The 20,233-nt window shown below is 43.6% G+C and overlaps 1 protein-coding gene across 2 annotated transcripts in view; it reads left to right on the forward strand.

Moving 5' to 3' along the window:
* Window positions 1-18,616, forward strand: part of kif26ba (kinesin family member 26Ba) — a 58,153-nt gene extending 39,537 nt beyond the window's left edge. For both annotated transcript variants that reach the window (XM_061276131.1, XM_061276130.1), the window contains 23 exons: window positions 4,764-4,979; window positions 5,121-5,214; window positions 6,843-6,988; window positions 7,112-7,228; window positions 7,772-7,958; window positions 8,097-8,286; window positions 9,757-9,928; window positions 10,673-10,990; window positions 11,059-11,238; window positions 11,527-11,659; window positions 11,774-12,005; window positions 12,175-12,276; window positions 12,373-12,494; window positions 12,678-12,857; window positions 12,929-13,179; window positions 13,276-13,918; window positions 14,170-15,044; window positions 15,169-15,401; window positions 15,484-15,633; window positions 15,770-15,996; window positions 16,827-17,089; window positions 17,438-17,582; window positions 18,468-18,616. In XM_061276131.1, the coding sequence (XP_061132115.1) occupies window positions 4,764-4,979; window positions 5,121-5,214; window positions 6,843-6,988; window positions 7,112-7,228; window positions 7,772-7,958; window positions 8,097-8,286; window positions 9,757-9,928; window positions 10,673-10,990; window positions 11,059-11,238; window positions 11,527-11,659; window positions 11,774-12,005; window positions 12,175-12,276; window positions 12,373-12,494; window positions 12,678-12,857; window positions 12,929-13,179; window positions 13,276-13,918; window positions 14,170-15,044; window positions 15,169-15,401; window positions 15,484-15,633; window positions 15,770-15,996; window positions 16,827-17,089; window positions 17,438-17,582; window positions 18,468-18,616 (5,325 nt within the window). The remainder of the gene's footprint in view (window positions 1-4,763; window positions 4,980-5,120; window positions 5,215-6,842; window positions 6,989-7,111; window positions 7,229-7,771; window positions 7,959-8,096; window positions 8,287-9,756; window positions 9,929-10,672; window positions 10,991-11,058; window positions 11,239-11,526; window positions 11,660-11,773; window positions 12,006-12,174; window positions 12,277-12,372; window positions 12,495-12,677; window positions 12,858-12,928; window positions 13,180-13,275; window positions 13,919-14,169; window positions 15,045-15,168; window positions 15,402-15,483; window positions 15,634-15,769; window positions 15,997-16,826; window positions 17,090-17,437; window positions 17,583-18,467) is intronic.
* The last annotated feature ends 1,617 nt before the right edge of the window (window positions 18,617-20,233 follow it).

Raw genomic sequence — 20,233 nt, forward strand, 5'->3', positions numbered from 1 at the left:
CTCGAGACCTTACTGCTGTGATGTGGAATAGAAATTGTAGTGATTCTCAGCGAGAACCATATCCTGCTATTTCCCAGCATAACAAGCTTGTGTTATACAAAATCAATCACATCTTGCCGAGAGCTAATCTAATACACATTCGCATGCTCCAACGTGGGGACCAAAATGACCGGGGTGACATTTCTCCAGGAAAAATGTCACCGGCAGTGGGGGCCGGCTTCCCTTGCTGCAATGGCATTTGCACACATTGCTCAACCCCAACACTGCACCTTGCATTTCAAATGTTTACATTGTACATTGAAAAATGTACAATGAGCAAAAAAATCCCCCAGTGGAAGGCTGCAAGATTCATCTTGTGCTACACGCTTAGTTTGCTGGCCCCAATGTTAATATGTCAGAAACCAGATTGAGACGTCACACTTAAAGCCGGGGGAAATCAGCAGCTTGCGCTGGGCACGTGTGTTACAAGGAGCTGAAACCTGCTACCGTCCAAAGATGTCAAATTAATCCAAAGCCCTTGGAGGATGTTCCTGAGTGGCGTGTGTATCTCATCTTCCCTTGTGGTATTGTTACGGTCCATTCATGCTGTCCTAAAGGTCGTAGGTGCCCCCTCTCATCACCGTAATTAAATCAAACAGACGGGGGGGGGGGGGATACACAAGTATCAGTCAACGAAATTCCATTTTACAATTTGACAACAGAGCAAAGTGACTTGTCATGTTATGCAAAAATTGATCCACTGCTTTTTCTCCATTTTTTTTCGTGAGCAATTACAAGTCAAAGCCCGACACTTAATTTGATAGTAAATCCTTATTAAGTGCCTTGGACAGAATGTTACACCAGCCTATTGAGTTTGAGTATTCATATCACCTGCTTATTTGATATTTATAATAATAATAAAAAATAATAAAAGTTAGTGATACGAGAAGGGGAATTAAAAGGGGGGGGGGGGGTACCAAAAGCTAAAGGGTTAAACTTCTTCATTCTTACCCTCAAGCTTGCTCCTGGTCATCCTTTCATCCAGGCTCATCTCCATTTCTCAGTGTTTTCAATGACTAGAGGACAGAGGCAGATTTTTTTTTTTTTATCCCATCTCATCTATGCACTCCACATTTTGCATGCACATGCGGCTCTAGACTTGACCTTGGGGGGGGAGATGATACTATGACAGCTAATCAATTTTTAATAGCTGTGGTGATCCCTCTCAGGCAGCAAATTGTGCGTGTGTGCTCTCATGCCTTTAAATGAATAAGTGAGTCTGTTAGGAGACTGCTGTATTCCACCTTGTGGATGAAATATTAATACACTCAGTGCTGGCAGAGGTGGAGCATGTTATTGACACATGTACACACAGATGTTGCGATGCTCGGGTTATTTGCTTTTTTGGGCAGGCTTTTTCATTTAAAAAAAAACATGGGGGGTTCAGGATCGTTTTTACTCGTACCCTTTAAATGCAGGTCAGGCAACTAACCAGCCCATCTACGGTAATTCTTACTTCATTCAGAGACAATAGGTACCGTAATTTTCGGACTATAAGTCGCATCGGAGTATAAGTCGCACCAGCCATAAAATGCCCAAAAAAGTGAAAAAAACCCATATATATGTATATAAGTCGCTCCTGAGTATAAGTCGCCCCCCCCACCCAAACTATGAAAAAAAATGCGATTTATAGTCCGAAAATTACGGTATGTCAGGATACCTTTACTACTGAGCATTCCCAGTTCCTGGCCAAGAAGAACACGGTTCCGCTGGATCCAACTCGCAACTCGGCCGACCTTATGATTATTTTCCTTTTACCCAAGGTCATGGGATTCGTAGATATGATGAGTGATGTCATGCGGAGGATGTCGGAAGAATCCATCCAAGAATGTATGAAGGCGTAGCAGATCCATCTGGAAGAGTGCGTTAGACTGTAAATTACTACAAACCCTCGTAAATCTTTCAAAAATACTATTTGTCAGGATTGGCCAATTTTGCAAAGCATGCCTTTCAAATGTCGTAGAAAGAGAAGCTAACTTTAGACTACGCTTATTCATCGTGTGCAACAGGAGAGGACGGAGGTAAAACCATCGAACAGATATCTGGGAGAGCCATTAATTCCGAGTGCTGTGAAAGAGAAATGACACAATCGTGAAGGATAGAGAGAACGTCCATTTTGAGCGAGGGGTGAAGGGATGTGTGGAGTGTTGTCTCACCAGCACTCTTTTTTTCAATATCCACAACAAAGAGTCCATTAGCTTTGTGCTCTCTCATCAACAAAGTGTGTCTGCATGAGATTGGCTATGGTGCTTGGCTTCGCATACTGTATTGATCCATACCAGGCTGGAAGTAGGCCAAGGATCCTTTGAGAATACTGCAGCCATCAGAACACACATACAAACACAACTTAGCCTGACTCTGGTTTAAACGGACAGGACCATTTGGTGCTTTTGTCACCAATTAGGTTGATCGTTATGGGATACAAGGGGGGTACTATAGATTCGTACTTGTCAGTGCGGGGCTTTATTTGGCATTTAATGTCTTTGGAAAGACTTAGAAGATGGATGAATCTGCTGGCCTATACACACTTGCTGGATTTGTGTTTCTGAGAAGCTATTTCTCACCAACTGTTTTGACAAAAGATCAAGTGGCAGAAGTTGCTCCAAACGCACCCACAGAAACAGATCTGGCAGACGTTGTGACATCTCTACCAAACTCAAAGGCGGAGTTTGTCGTGTTGAAACTGCTTGCAAGATTTGAATGCAGCTGTAGACTAAAACCACCACACACATCATTAACGTACACCAGAACAATTCTCAAACTTGACTCAGACTGTGGCTCAAACATATTTCGCTATATAGGCAGCCATGCTTCTCTCAAGAGTTATCCTCGATCGCCGTCATGGTAACACAAAGTTGTACCATTATTGGCACACAGCAGAGTGAGCAGTTGCTCATTTGCGTATCACAGAACCACCCTCCTAATAACAGGGCTATTTAAAGAGATTGATAATTCTTTATTGTTGAGATATTTTGTCAAAAGCGTATAAAGACATTTGGGAACCGTTTTAATTTGTGGAAAATTCCACAATATGTCTCCTTTAATTAAACAAAAATGCCCGGTGGGATACAGTACTGAGCAAGTGTTTCTCATTACTCGAGTCAAGGCAGCATTTTTTCTGCAGCGGTGGTTTTGGATTTCATTGGATTATCCAGGTGTACCTAATTTTGTGGCTGCTGAGTGGAGCCTTCTCGAACACATCCATCTTCGCCCTTCTCTTCACTGCTATTTATCTCCCAATTTGAAAGGACCTGATACTTCGTGGCCTCGTGGAGTGTATACACCATTTATTTACTCACTCACTCTCAGACAAGAGAAGAGAAAATGCTCTCAAGAGGAGGGAAGATTTTATGAGTTACGCCTTGTAAAGCATGCAATAGTAAAATCCTTCCCCCAGGCTCTCACTGATGTGATGGGCTCTTTTATTGGGGTCACGAGAGGGCATGTGGAATTCAAGTGCGTGTTGGAGTGTGTGTGTTTGTGTGACGTGCAGAGTGTTGACCTGGCACAGAGCCACTGCTTAGTTCACTTGGGTCACCAAGGTTGCATATTTATTCTTTCACAGGTGAGCGTGAAGCAACATTTTAAAATTGATAATTATTTTCATGTGGGAGGGACTCAAACATACACAGCCATACACACATAGGCACGTGCACACACAGTTTATTGAACCAACTCTCTTAAATGGCCCATGGTCATTTAATGATGCAACCAAAGGAAAGCCTGTTAATATGTTATTAGATGTGAGTGAGAGAGCGAGAGATGAATGTGCACATAAACAGCAACACACTCTGCGCTAAGACCTCTTTGAATTTTATATCCCCCTTTCTACAACATGGGCTACATAATATATTTTTATATTAGTTACCAGGCACCAGAGAGGCTTTTATGCTTTTACACTTCATAACCCAGTTGTCATTTAAGATGGGGTTGCTCACTGAAGCGTGACCTTGTTCAGCTCCCTTATTGTTTTTGTCCCTCGGTCGTGGAATTACGTGTTAAAAATGAATAAAATGTTTTTTATTCATAGGAGGTAGCCAGGGGCGTAATGGTTGATTATAATTGATCGTAATTGTGTGGAAATGATTGTTGATTCTTGATTCTCAATGCTGTTGATTCAAATATTCATCATAATATGTAATATAGGAATTTATCTTGTGATATTTATGAATTAAGGGTTATGTTCAGCAACAGGTGGGATTTCTTTTCTGAAACATTACAACCTAATGGTAAAATTCATCATGTACAAACTTTAGGTCGAACTTAAAAACCAAAAATGAAAATAGAACAAAAACCTGATGTGCTAGGGGGAAAAAAAGTAGTGAATAAATTGCAATCTGAAGTGATGCAGCGTGTTGCGGCCTCTGCTATCAAAGCGAACAATGGGAGCTGTCAAGCGCTTAAATTGAGGCTGCTAACAGTTTGAGATGGCAGTGGGAGGAATGGAAATGCGGCTAAAAGAGGATTTTGACATTAGGCAAATAGAAGCGAAGGGGTGTGGAGGGAGAGAGAAGCGTGGCAAAGAATTAGGGGATATATTGAATTCAGAGTGGCTCATAGTATCAACAGCCAATTTGTGTGTAGCCTCACATTTTGTCTTCATAATCTCCTTAGTCCATAAAACCTTTAAATATTTAATATTTGCATTATATATCTAAGTGGCAAGAGCATGTATCTACAGCATAGTTTTTCATGATTAATACCTAATGATGTTTCTTCTTCAGGTGAAAGTGATGGTGCGTGTGTGTCCAGCGTCTCAGTCGGATGTGGCCGAGTCCAGTTCTTTTCTCAAAGTGGACCTGAGGAAGAAACAGATCATCATCATGGACCCGTCAACCAATCAGACGGCAAGCACCGCTTCCCAGAAAAGAGCAGCGGCCAGCCAGGTCCCTCCCAAGATCTTTACCTTTGACGCCGCCTTCCCCCCTGATGCGTCACAGGTAATTGGGCTTGCCGAGTAATCTCCATTTTTCTATGTTGCAACATAAGTGTTAAATGCTAACCCAACATCAGATTTTGAAAGTCTCTTGACTTCAGCTCTAATTGGTTCTTCATGATTGTCCTGCCTTACCTGTTGCTAGGCGGAAGTGTGCGCGGGAACGGTTGCCGAGGTGATTCAGTCAGTAGTGAATGGAGCAGATGGATGTGTCTTCTGTTTTGGACACTCCAAGCTGGGTAAGACATACACATGCACGCACGCACACACATGTGCCTTGGCTGGCTCTCATTGATCAGAACAAAAAAAGAAAGAAGGGGATAAGTATGTCATTCTGGGCCTGCATTGTCTCTAGCTACCTAATCCTCCTGAAGGCAATCCTAAAAGGGTCGGGACCTCTCACTATAAACTAAAACATGTCACAACCAACATGCGATCAAAGCCTAGAAACTCCTAGGAAACTTGAAGTCCCCTCTAAAAGATTTCATGTACCGCAATCACGACCAAGATAAAATAGTTGCAGGCCTTAACAGTTCTAAAATACAAATTGGAAATGTGTTGCACTTAAAATGTCATTACAATTGTAATTGGGCAGTGATTCTTTCCTGTACCACTACAAAGATTCCCATGAGAATTACTCCTCTCGAACAGAAGCCCGGCCGTGTTAAGACAATATGTGCAAGGCACGCAGAGACGAACTTGTGCTTGTCACTGCTCAATTGTACTTGATAAATGATAAGTGAGTCATTTTATATCACGGACAAGTCCATCAAACAGCAGTAGGCTTTGCTGTTTCAATCAATATTCCTGTTCTACGAGGTGATATCGCACCATGCCGACCTCCCTCATTGGAGCGGCCGTAACAACAGACGAGTGCTGATGTAGTCCCCCTACGGCCATCCATAGTAATGAGGCTGCATTACAAGGGCATTAACTTTTTCACTAATTAAAATAGGGAAAGTAACACACTGAGCATTTATGGCGGGCTCTGTGGCTGTTGGCTGTAGACACACGGCGGCTCACACAGTCTGCTTTCATAAAGTCAAGTTTTCGACGAACATGGAGAAATGACTAAAAGTCCAAGTGTGACTAAATTTATTGGAGGACCTTCAGGAATGCAACTGATTCCCTTTTGCAGAAACTATGGTCAAGTCCCAAATTGTAGGATGTTGAGGACATGTCCACCAAAAGTGAGCATTATCTTTGTAAAGAAAAAAACCTTCTAATACCCTTGAATGGCTTCTCATTTGATTATGAACCTTTGATATGTTGAAGTTTTGAGGTGGACTACCGTAATCTTTGGACTATAAATCGCGTTTTCTTTCATAGTTTGGGTGAGGGGGGGGTGGGGGGTCGACTTATACTCAGGAGCGACTTATATACATATATATGTTTTTTTCTCACTTTTTTGGGCATTTTATGGCTGGTGCGACTTATACTCCGGTGCGAATTATAGTACGAAAATTACGGTAGTTATTTTCAACAAGAGGAAAATTGGCAGATATTTCATGACTAAATAAAAAATCTGAATAAACCTACTCATACAAGATTATTGTTATACTTTTCTTTATGTGACAAATACATTCATGTTGTGACAGTGAGTCACAACTCTCAAGGAAACAGGAGGAAAGAGAGAACATAGTAAATTTACAGTGCCGCTGACAAGGACTTGATCCTCTATTGTGTCGCAGAACAAATCAGACACATTTCACATGACAGCCTTATAAGTCTTCAGGAGGGTGTCATACTTTTTTTTTTTTGCATTCTGATCTCCTGACAGCCACAGGAGGTCTGTGTGTGTGCCCAAGGGGAAAAACACACTTCATACGCATTGAATTTCACACACTGTCTGTCGTGTCTGATCCAGGCAAATCTTATACGATGATTGGCCGCCATGACTCCCTGCAGACGCTAGGTATTATCCCTTGTGCCATCTCTTGGCTCTTTAAACTCATCAATGAGAGGAGGGAGAAAACAGGGGCGCGCTTTTCTGTCCGCGTGTCCGCAGTTGAGGTTAGTCTTTGACTTGGTTTTCTAAATACTCCAAACAAACTTTTTAAATGTAATCAGATGTAATGCCTGCTCATCAATAATTAGCTGTGTTACTGTTTCTTTGTATGGGTGTGCTTGTGAAAGGTTTGGGGCAAAGAGGAGAACCTGAAGGATTTACTCTCTGAGGTAGCTACGGGCAGTTTACAGGATGGACAGTCTCCTGGAGTCTATCTGTGCGAGGACCCCATCTGTGGCATGCAGGTACAAACATGCAACATATAAAACACATTGTATTAACTTGTGAGTGTACAATACGTGCATAGGTATGTGTTTGTGTATCTGCATTGTGCGTGTGGGGGAATCAGCCAATCACAGGGCAGATATAGAAGAAGCCAGAGATTGCAAATCTGCTGAAGCACGGACAGATCAAGATCATTTAATCATAGAATTTTATTTATTGCAATTATCCTGTTAACTATTTGTGGGAAACAGAGTATAAATAAAATTGTGTGTGTGTGTGCCCAATGCTATATGGGATTAGGGGGTGTCATACAAGAACATCTGTGTAATCCCCCACTAATCTGACATAATCTCATCAGTAATGATACCCTGCAGTAAATCAAGCGCGCACGCGCACACACACACATACACATATACACACACCATGCACATGAGAAAGGTGTTAATTGAATATGGCCATCGTATAAACACATGCTGGGTGGTGTGCATCAATACATTAGCCACCCTTCTTGTCTGGCTGTGCCTTCTTAAATGATCAATCTTGTTTTCTCTCACTCACCGCAGCTCCAGAACCAGTCCGAATTGCGTGCTCCGACACCGGAGAAGGCGGCCTGGTTCCTGGACGCGGCCATTGCGGCCCGCCACAGCAGCCAACGTCCCGACACCACTGAAGAAGACCACAGGAATTCACACATGTTGTTTACGTTGCATATTTACCAGTACCGAATGGAGAAGACAGGCAAGGGAGGAAGTGAGTTCTTATGTTTCCAGCAATCAAATACGAAAATATTTTCAAACTTTTTGGACCTTGAACATTTGCTTTCAAATGTTATTTGAACTTTCCCCTGCACGTCTACAAAATTCTTCTTCCTTTATTCCACCTTGCAAGTGTCTGGAGGTCGCAGTCGCCTCCATCTGCTGGACCTGGGCAGCTGCGACATCGGTGTCCTCGGAGGCGGGACGGCCGGGAAAGGCAAGGAGAGCTCTTCGCCCAGCTCGGCGCCTCTGTGCCTTTCCCTGTCAGCCCTCGGCAACGTGATCCTGGCCCTGGTCAACGGGAGCAAACACATCCCGTACAAGTAAGCTTCGATCGGAAAATAAACTCATTTGGGTCAGGCTCAAGAAGACGAGTAGAAAATGGATGTTACTTACCAAGTCAAGCAATAAAATACTGCATCAAGTCCATAGCCTTTACGTTGGCCATGAACAATTTTTGCAAGTAAAAAAAAAAGAAGAATCTCTCTCTATATATTTTTAATGTACTGCAATAACTGTGAAGGCCTGAAACGTTGAGGTATTTCAGTACAAGGTTAACAGTCGAATAAACGAGAGAGCCAGAGTGACATAAAGAAAGAAAAGTGGCATTTGATATTCCAAGGTTTTAGTCAGTGTCAGAAACAACACCTGCTGTTGCATATTCATCACTGCGGTTTTGGGATGAAAGCTACAAGGAGTGAGAAAGATAAACAGTTGAAGAGAGGTAAACAAAAGGCAGAGGACAAACGGGAAAAAGAGCAACAACCCCAAAAATGTCAGTATGCATTAGCGGTTGTACACTATGCAAATCTCCTTCGTTCTACCTTCCCCTGAATTCTGTCCTTGTTCTACCTTCCTTCTTTCCTTCCTTCTTTTTGAGGCTTTGTGCGCCATGCTGGGTTAATTAAATCACCAACACTACATGGTAAAACAAGCTCATTGAAGATGGATTCTTACTTTGGGTGGCTCAAGATAATGTGGGATCGGGAAGGGATTTATACGCCACAAACCTCATGAGAGCACGTGTCACTTCAAGGCTATAGTGTGGGATTACGTGATGGCAATTCATTTTGAATGTGTTTGGTGAGGCTTTTGCCGTCTTTGACAGGAAACCACATCCATTTAAGAGCTGGATTGAATGTACTCCAGTACAAGTATCAAGAAGAGACTGAAATCAATCATTCAATGTCTCCTGTACTCATGTATTTACAAATGTTATATATATATATATATATTGTACTTGATATAAAACACACACACTCTGAGAAGGAGAGAGATGGATTGGTTTAACCCTGGAGCAGTAAGCAGTGGGGGTTAAGGAGAAGAGGTCAAGACGAATGTGTTTGAATGCAAATGTATTTTCAAGAGATATGCCCGCAGGATGCATGTTTTTTTAAGAGGGATAACGGCAGGAGATGTATGGTCATGGCACACAAATTGTATACGCGCCAAAAAAGGCATGAAGGGCTTCAGTAGCATGCTTCTTAAACACACCGTGTATTTTCAGTCTCCAAGTTTAATCTCCTAAGAGAAAGATAAACTTCCAATATTAGACTGCTTAATATCCGCAGTGCTTCTCTTAAAACCTTTGTGCTTGCTTGCACTAATCCATATATAGAACAGAATATTAGCATTAAATTTGCCTTTCTAATCTGTTCTGCTTCTCAACTCTTATGTATTAGCGCAATCTACTATTTTAAAATATTTGTGACTGATGCTATTATTAACCCTTGTTATGACATCGTCAACGTATCCAGCCCATACCGTGTGCTGTCTTCTGTGTCTGTCTCAAGGGACAGCAAGCTGACCATGTTGCTGAGGGAGTCGCTAGGCAACATAAATTGCCGCACCACCATGATCGCTCACATCTCGGCCTCGCCGGCGGATTTTTCGGAAAGCCTTTCCACCATCCAGATCGCGTCCCGCGTCCTACGCATGAAGAAGAAAAAAACTAAGGTCACCGTGGTGAGTGAATAAAACATTTGCTTCATTCATTTCATTTGCAATGCACACAGTGCCCTTTCTTTGCTATTCAGAAAAATGTTTATAGAAATTTTGGGGGTTTGTTTATGTAGACAGCAATGAGCTCTGGCGTGAGAACTGGAACAATTTCATCTTTTGGAATTTAGCGGACTGGTAAGCTGAGGGCATTTTCTATAACATGCACCTGACAATTTGGTGACAGAATCAAGACTCGATTTTGATCAGCTAAAAACAGGTCTAAGTTGTGGCGCCGTAGTCTAACACAATATTAGTGGATTTCATAGAAGAGGCAAATATATTTTGGGGTCCGTTGATATGTGATGGATGACATTGTATTTCATTTATCTGTGTCGGTGCAGTTGGACAAAAAAAAACAAACACATTTTTAAATGTATTCGAGTTTTTAGATAGATGGATGAAATATCAGTGCTCACCTCCCAATAAAAGTGAATCAATAAAATAACAGAAAATGCAAAATCCAACTTTAGTCCAAAAATAAACACAAAATTCAATCGCTGTCATCTGAACAAAGAACAAACGTTTTCTGTTCCTAAATTGGGATAATAAAATGAGCGATAACACTGTTTAGACATTTCACATTCTTGGGTGACGAGTCTCAGAAATAGAATTGTTCCTTCTTTCTCTGTCACTCTCCTGAGAAGCAAAAATGTAATCTTGTACAAAAATAGTATTTACTGTCTGCCTGTCATCATCATCTTTCCTCAGCAATACACTTCCAGCTCGTCTGGAGGAGAGAGCTCCTGTGAAGAAGGTCGCATGCGTCGGCCCACTCATTTGAGGCCTTTCCATCACCGCGGTGACCCCAACTCAACCGTGCCGCTGCTGCGCCTCTCCAGTGACCAGGACGAGCAATACTCAAGTAGCGAGCAGTCATGTGACACCGTCATCTATGTTGGTCCCAACGGGGCCGCGGTATCAGATCGAGAGCTGACAGACAACGAGGGTCCGCCGGAAATCGTCCCTATAATTCCCGCTCTGCTACGAGCAAAATCAGAAACGCTACAAAGTCAGGCGGTCCAGAAGGTAAATGACATTTAGGTGCTGATCCAACATGAATGATCAGATGACTGATTCCTGAAGATCTGCTTCAGCAGGTGCAGCCTGAACCCGAAAGCCAGGATCAACCAGGCGGTACAGCTCAGGCCCAGTGCGCTCAATCGATACTCGGACAGCCGTTGGCCACCGTGCCCGAGGAGGGGGCTGAGTGTCTAAAATGTAACACCTTTGCTGAGCTGCAGGAGAGACTAGACTGCATTGATGGCAGTGAGGAGGTGAGGAGTACCGTCATATTACACCGAAGCCACCCTGCAAATTCGGATATAGTGTAGGAAGATTTTGAGTAGCGCACCTTCACTGCAACATTATATTTTTCTGTAACCCAAGCTGGGCAGCACCTCTACTTCAGTCTACTTGCCCAAATCTATACCGCACCATACAGTGGGAGCCCATAAGACTTTGAGTGAAGTGCAGCAGCTTGGGGGAAAATCGAGAAAAGGATAACAGGACTAAGAGTATTATCAATCTAACGTTAAATGTTGTTTGACATTCATTCTGCTCAGGTGGCAAAGTTTCCCTTTGAGGAGGTTTCGGTCGGCAAGCAAGAATCCAAAGAGCCGTGTTTCCCCTCTACAGACTCAATCGCTCCTGCTAAGAATGCATCTGCCGCGCCATTAAACACAGAGGCCAAAACAGGTGAATTATTTGCATTCAAATAAATAGGGCCATTGAAGTCTTTTTTTTCTCCTCTGTTTCCTCATCTTATTGATAATTATCCAACACCAAAAGTAACTAATGAATTTCCTGCAGGCGGTGCAGTCCAGCTCTCCTCCTCCTCAACAGAAACGTCCAGAAGGAAAACAAATGATGAGCAGCTGCAAGATATAAAGGAGGTGGTGGAGGAGGCAGAGCTAGCTCGGACCATGATCCACAGTCTGACACAGAGTTCCGGGTCCACCCTCGTGTCTGGCAGTAGGACTGTTGCAGGAAGCAACGTCTCGAACCCTCTGCACAGGCCCAAGACCACACACCAACATGATAGGTGAGACAACATTGAATCACCACTACTCAAACTCCAATCACAACCAACCAATGTTAACCAAACTATAGTTTGATTGATTATCCTTTTATAATTGTTCTCATTGAGGTGTACTCAATTAACTCACCTAAGGTATTTTTTTTTTATAAAAAAAACAATCTCATTTGGACAGTCGTGACAGTGTGACCATGGGAGTTAACAGTGAGGGGAAAGCAAGGCCACTCGGTTCACCGCGCCTTGGGATTGCCAGTCTGACGAAAACTTCAGAATACAGGTGAGGTTCAATTTTAAAAAAGAAGCAAAATACAGTCAATAACATTGAGAATGTATTCATTTTTGAAAACGTGGTAATACTTCTGGGTGTCCTCAGGCCTCCGTCCTCCCCGTCTCAGCGGTGTAAAGTGTACACTCAGAAGGGAGTGATACCAGCAACATCTCCACTGTCCTCACACACTCAGGATGAACAAGCAACAGAAGCTTTGACCTCAGACAGTATGTCTTTTCACACATCTTCCGAATATGTGTTTATTACAAGCCGATTTAGTAGAAAATTCACATACTAAAAAGTTCAAATGGTCATAGTTTTTCTATCAGTATAGAAAGTTACCTCAGGACTGGTTGCCGGTCAATGGTAGGGCTGTACTAAATAAATTCAATGTGTTTTCTACAATACAGACAGTCTGGCCGCAGACAGCGGTCGTTCCTCCACTGAGTGTCCACTGTCCAGAACATCTCCTGTTGGTATGAGTCCACAAGTCAAAGATCCGACTCCATCCCTGTCTACCAGCTTGGGCTCTGCAGAAACCCTCTGTGATGATGACGTCCCTCCGATACCCTTGGATACACACAGGGATGGTGAGTGAAATACTTTTTGGCTTTTACAACTGAAGGGAAGATCTGAAATAAAACACACATGACCACTGCAGGACTAGCTGGACATCACTTGCTGTGTGAGGAGCTATCAATAGATGACGAGGCACTCGATGACACAGCTCTCATGATGACGCAGCGTCTAACCTGTCGTCCACCGAGCATTATCAGCTTCAACAGTGACTGCTGCTCTGTGGACGTCCAGGCCAATGGAGTGCTCACAAGCCCTGTAGAGGATGGAGCTGCAGAGAGCTTTCGTGTGATTGCAACAAGCTCTGAGGTTACAGAGGTTGTCGCCATGGCAGAGGTTGGTGTGTTTGACACGTTTAATATTTGGGTTTGAAATATACCTTGTGAAAAGCTAATAAAATATATATGGTGGTCATACTAAATTCTTCTACAGGTGGCAATGGCCAAGCTCCGCATGGACGGGGATACAATTGTCTCAGTGATGACCCCTATCTCCTCCTGGATGAGTGATCTAAGTGCGTGCAGTGAGGGTGATCACTCACTTCACAGCTTCAGCCAGTCTCAAAGTCATCAAGGGGAAGCCTTGGCTGAAGCCAACCAAATTTCCTTGGGATTGGATGGGTCAGGAGATAACGGAAGCCGTGGACGTTTTAGAAGAGGGAGTCTAGAAGGAGCGCTGTCAGAAAACAGAGGGGAGAAGGGAATGCCAACCAAGGACAGATTGAGAAAAATGCCTCCATCTATGGCTAAAACGACCATCCAGTCTTTGACAGCACTTGGGAACCTCTCTACCTTCAAGAACCCAACCAGTACTCACCCTTGTGTAGCTATCAAACAGATGGCTGTGCATCAACCAATAATCTGCTCCTCACCAACAAAATTTAACACAGAGCAGTTAGCTTCCATTTTCAGTGAAATGAGCTTTGAGGACCCCTGGCTGATGCGTGGTATGGAGGATGGGAGGCCCAATGAAGAAGTCAGGCCAGTGAAGAGGGAGGCGGAGCATCCAAAGAGCCAATCAGGGCAGAAGATTGAAGCAGCTGGAAATGGAAACATTGAGAAATTCTGCAGGGATGGTGAGAAAATACCCGTTTTGCCTCGACTACTCACAAAATGAGTTTTGCTTTGTTAAAATTTTATGGGCCAGTCGATTAGTCACCAGGCAAGAAATAGCCTGTTAGCTTTCAAAAAGAAATCAAGAACTTAACTAATATTGCAGTTCAATATTGGGAGAAGTCTGTTTTGATTATTAATAATATTAATGAAGCAAATTATGCGTGGAATGTTGATTACAAAGTGAATAACTGACTTTCAATTCTTTTGTCAGCCATTGAAGATCATGGTGGCTCTAATTCAGGCGCAGAGGTGATATCATCTCCAGACTCCTTCAAGAGAGTGGTGGATGGCTGTGAGATGGTCACTAGTCTTCCTCAAGGAGAATGCTTGGTTGATAACTACAAACCAGAAATCCATCGAACTGCCAGTCTCCCTCGTGCCTGGCATCGGCTGAACCGCCAAGACGGTTTAGATAACACAACAGAGTACAGGAATATTGGTACCACCTCTTCAACTCCCTGCAGTCCACGTGCCACACTCGACCGCCGGGGTTCGACTGGAAAACAAGGATTTTTCTCCCACAAGAAGGGAGGGATGCCACCTTTGCCACCTGTACGCAAGTCCAGCCTTGACCTACGCAACAGGGCAGCCAGTCCACTCCACCAGCCCATCCATGAGGTCTCCATACCGAGCAGTTCTACAGATGATCCATGTGGCACCAGGCAGCGTGGGTCCAGTATCGACAGTAGTAGACTCTTTAGCGCAAAGCTGGAGCAACTTGCGAGCAGAACTAACTCTCTTGGTCGAGCCAACAGTGGATCGCACCATTATGACTGCTTGTCCCTGGAAAGGGCCGAAAGCCTCCGAGGGGGAGGGTCAAAGGGAGATGGTACCATACCTCGTACCGGTCGCAGCCTCACTCGTGCCGGAAACGGCGCTGGAGGTAGTCCCGGTACATGTAGTGCTCCGCAGTCGCCTGCCAAATCAAGTGGTCATTCAAAAATTTCGGCTGTCAGTAAGCTACTAATGACCAGCAGTCCCAAAGCCCGAAGTCTGTCTGCCTCCAGCACCAAGACTCTCAGCTTTTCTACCAAGTCTCTGAGCCAAGCCTCAAATAGAAGCTCTAGCCTTCCCCCAAATGGAAAGGTATGACCTTGACTTACAATTGTGATTTACTGATTGGGACAAACAGTCAAAAAGGACCTAGAGAAGGCGAAAACTTATGTCCAGATGCTCACGTTCAGACTAAGCTCTGCATCTCCTTCCACAGCCACAAAGCAGCATTCAAGTTCCTGTGCAGCAGCAGGGACCCTCTCCTGCATCGTGGTCTACGCAGTCTCTGAGCCGCAGTCGAGGAGGAAGTTTGGCTGCCAAGCTTCCCCTGCGGGCTGTCAACGGCCGTATCTCAGAGCTTCTCCAAGGAAGTGGCGGTTCACGTTCCAGGAATCATGCCCAGGGAGGAGGTGCTGATCCAGCAGAGGAAAAAGTCACTGCAGGGGCAGGGTTGGCCAGTTTTAACCTATCAAAGATTTTCTCTTGAGTAGCAATAGAGAGATCTAACTGACAATGTTTTGTGACATGGCAGTGGCGGGGCACTGGTAGCGGGCGGTATTGCTGGAGGAGGCACAGTGGAGGAAAGAGCACCAGCAGTCCAAAGCCTTCCATCTCCCTACAGCAAGATCACTGCTCCGAGAAAACCGCATCGATGCAGCAGTGGCCATGCCAGCGACAACAGGTATCTGTGCAGTCATACTGAACTTCGTGTTAAAGACCTTTCACCTTGAGTTCAGAGTGCATTGGCAGGGTCAACCTTTTCTTTTTATATATATGTGCTATTTTCTAAAAACGGGTCTTATTTTGACATCTAACAGCAGCGTACTGAGTGGCGAACTGCCCCCGGCCATGGGGAAGACGGCCTTGTTCTACCACAGCGGAGGCAGCAGCGGCTACGAGAGCATGCTAAGAGACAGCAGCGAGAACACAGGAAGTACTTCCTCGGCTCAAGACTCGCTCAGTGAGCACAGCTCAGCCACCACCTCCTCCAGACGCAGCTCCAAGAGCAACAAGAAAAGCAGGAGCAATACTGGATACTTAGGAGGTGAAGTCTTTGACTGCTTGTTAGCAGAATTGTGCAAAAAAATGCCCCCTTAGAGTTTAGTTTTTGTATCTACAAAAAGATTATTGGATTAGAAATTGGCCTTTCTAAGGGTCTGTAATTTTTAAGCGAGCCTTCAGTTACATGCCCTTATTATTTTTATTGACATTCATATTTTTACATTTGTCACTTGCTAAAGTACAACTATTTTGAATAATCCGTATTTTCTAACCTCTCAAACGTATCAGTCTTACTTTTTGCATCCTCTTAAGAGCAACGCTAACATGCTCACTCAGCAATTCCAACAGCACAAAGAATTGCACTTGCGACCAGTACTTTAGACCATCGATTGAAAGCCGTAAAAGTCCAAAAAGTGACAAACTGTAGTCTTAGGGGTGTCAAAAGCAGTGAAAGTAGAAATAAAATGTGTGTGTGTGTGTGAGTGTGTTCAGGAAATATGCTTGCACAAGGAGTCAGGTAGGAAAGGTGACCTGGACCAATCATGTGTGAAATGGTAGAGGGGAACTGCTGCTGCTGGCTATAATGAATCTACATTCACGAGCACATTACGCAGGAGCTTTTATTATGGCTGCCAAATCACAGGCCACTGCTTGAGCATGACAATGGATATGTGTGTCAAATCAGCTTTGACACAGGCAGCTCAGCAGAGTGCGCGTCTCATTATCGATATAAATTGGAATAACCTTTTCGTTGTGCTACCGGAGTGCAGAATCACCTCCTGGCAGGTGAATTTGTTGGCATTTTGGAAAGCTTGCTCACTGTCAAGAAAGTCTGCTCCAAGGTATCTTTGACATTTTTCTATATATATTTAGGTCTCCAGCGTCGCCGTCTGATTCCGGCACTGACCTTGGACTCCTCCACGTCTCCTCACCGCTCGGCCAAACAGGCTGCCACGTCCTCTTCTTCCTCCTCCTCCAGCCCGGGGGCATGTTGGGTGGACGGACCACTGGGGCCGCCCGGCTCTGCAAACTTACGAGGTCCGGGAGCCGCCACAACGGAGGCCTTTGAGATCAAGGTGTACGAGATCGATGACGTCGAGCGCCTGCAGAGGAGGAAGGACAAGGTGGAGACCAAGGTGGGACGAAAAACGACATCAATTATACACAAACAATATTTTAACGTAATATAGGCTATTTGTTTTTTTTGGCAAATGCGCCACACTGAATGCCAAATACAATTTATAGTTGAGGGTTTAGCTGCCACACATTAATCTGACATGAAATGATGGCAGTGTTTGACAGAAAGGAAAGCATGAAATTAGATTTCTCTGTAGGTTTCTTCTGAGAAGCACTTAAATTTCAGCTGTGCCTGTTTGGCTGCTCGGTGCCACCCAGTAGACAACAGAGCTCTTGAGGGGTTTGTGAAAAAGTATGTGAGTACTTGAATAGATTGTGCACTCATTTTCTGGCTGTGTGTTTATCAGGTTTACGTCAGTGGCAAGCTTCGCCTTCTGGAGCACCGTCAGCAGCGCATCAGCGAGGTGCGAGACAAATACCAGTGCTTGAAGAAAGAGCTGGAACAAACCAAACAGCACCTGATGCTGGAGCCTCAAACATGGACCACCGAGTGTAAGTTTCTCACACAGTTTTAATGATGATGTCTGCCTATACTGTGTTGAATGGCATATTTCATGCATTTGAAATTTGTTCTCCCTTCTGCTGATTGACTTCTCTGAACAATAAGATCCCTCAGATGCAGTGAAAGCTCTCTGACATGGCTCAATTAGTGAAGCCTAGCTTTCAAAGCAAACACGGTGATGTGGCATTTAGCTGCACTGCTGCATGCAAATGGAATATTTATCAACATACGCAAGTGAAGTGAAAATTTTGCTCTGACATCAGCTACATCGCCTTCATGTGTCGCATGAAGAGCAGCAGTCCAGCGAGTCAGTGGTTCCAAGGAGATCATTTAAATTGTGATGATGAACTCACTCATCATTGTAAGCGATTAACAGCAACCACATAGCTAACATTATGGGTGACAACTCAATAGAGAATCTTAATTAGATACTTGGGCAGAGAGGTGTGATGAATGTGGCAGTATAGGACTTTGCATGAGGGTTCAATGTGAGGGCAACAACGTCAGGGCTCACAAACTGGATGTGCTGCTTTTCCATGGATGAATGAGGATGGCAATGTTAAGAACGTGACGGGACCCTGCCAGAAGCTTCTCAGTGCAATCACATAAAGAGGGACATTACAGCAGGGTTAAAGTGCATAAAAGCCTCATTACTAAGATGAAGTGGTGCAAAAAACATGGCCTCCACTGATAAGAGTCATTGCAAATCAATACAAAGTAGCACTTAACGTGATGATGCAACACTCATTGAGGATCGCTGATTGGTTTGATGTGCATGAAAATGTTTGACGCTCATCAGATCTCAACATACTTACTGTTAAAGGAATTCGAGTCACTCACTTTGAACCTGAAGTTGTTTTCTTCTCCTCATACAGTCGAGCTGCAGCAGGTTTACGAGGTGGACTCGCTGGAATATTTGGAAGCTCTGGAGACGGTGACGGACAAACTGGAGAATAGAGTGAACTTCTGCAAAGCTCACCTCATGATGATCACTTGCTTTGACGTGTCATCCAGACATCGGTAGATGCACGGCGAGGTGGCTGAACACCTTTTGTAGAAACCTCTGCCAAATAAATATTTCTCGTCTGGAATAATTGAAAGAAGGGTTCTTGTGATGGACTGAGCCAATCTTCTACACTTCTTCTCCACGTGAAGGTAAGCGAGACAAGTGATGGATGAATCAATTGAAGATATACAATAGGTAAATGGTCGTTGGGGAGAGCCTGTCTTCATCTGGAAGGACAAAACAGCTGAAGAAGCAGTTTACCAAGAACCTTTCAAACAACCAACTGATGGCAAATGACCCATATTGCCATCCTTTTTGTAATACAGAGGTACAAAACAAGAAATTGGGGCTCCCAGCATGCCCCTTTGTTCAATTATTAAAAAAGACCAAGAAGTAGTCAGCAGTCAGAAGGATAAATAAACTCAATGAGAAAAAGTGCCTTGTTAACACTTCAAGAATACCAAGACTCTCCTTGACTTTTTGTCCACATACAGTATGGTGCTAGCATAGGAAAATATACAAAGATGAGCATCTCTGATGGATTCATCGCCATCTGGAAATGCGATGTGTTTCTTTGTGTGGGTTCAAGTTATGTGGGAGCCAGGCCCCCGCCAAGTACACCTGAGCTGCCATAAAAAAGTGGATTCAGCCATATGTGGGGCTCTTTTATGATTTATCAATCTTTTGTCTATAGTGCTTGTCTTTGTTATGGTCGAAGGTGAGATAGAGCCTAATCCACCAGTCTCTAAACTCAAACAGTGTTGCCTTGAGATTTTAATTTACTTCCTTTAAGACCACCTTAGCCACTCAAAAAAGGTTGTATCTTAAATCCTCTTTCCATATCGAAATGCCATAAATCTGTTCCAGCCTCGGTTTAATTTTTAAAATAGCACTCTATTTTCTTGTACTTTATAGGTACATATAGTAAAAACCATGAAATGCAATGTCATAGTTGATTTTGCGTCTCTTTCTTTCGACAAAGACATTATCTTCTGTGATATTCGGCTGGTTTTATATTTAGTTTGACAGTAAATCCCCTCGGAGTCATTAAAAAGTTTGAAACTTCTTTCATTGTATTTTCACTCGTATCTCAAGGCAACACTGTACCGTGTGCAGAATATTAAAAACCGCAGCGCTCTACAAACCTGACAAAATGAATTTGTTTGTTTTGCGCCACGCCGTCAAGCTTCTAACTCAAACACTTCTCATACAAGATGTTTTACATGTTGAGGACATTGGCCAAGACACCTAAATTAAGTAAAAATACAAAAAGAACAAATGGAATCAGGTTATTTATAAAACTAAAAAGAAACCAAATATGTGGTGGAACTTCAGTGTTTTAAAAAAAAAGAAGCAAATTTGTATTTATTTTGGTGGCATGTTGAGCTTGACTTTCTACTCTCAAAACGTCTGCGCTGCTCATGATGTGATGGCTTTTCCGTGTTCACGAAGCAGCCCAGGAATGTTTCATTCTCGTCGGCGCATCCATTGATCGACGCTTGTCTGTTATTTGTATCCGTGTCGTACGGCTCTATTTGTAAAGAAACTTAATGACTTGTCAGTGTGTGTGTGTTTTATACTAATGGAAGGCAATGGGACCATGTCGAGATGCTAACCGCATTCGGCTTTACTTTG

This window comes from Syngnathus typhle, linkage group LG4 (assembly GCF_033458585.1).
Source record: "Syngnathus typhle isolate RoL2023-S1 ecotype Sweden linkage group LG4, RoL_Styp_1.0, whole genome shotgun sequence".
Lineage (NCBI taxonomy): Eukaryota > Metazoa > Chordata > Actinopteri > Syngnathiformes > Syngnathidae > Syngnathus > Syngnathus typhle.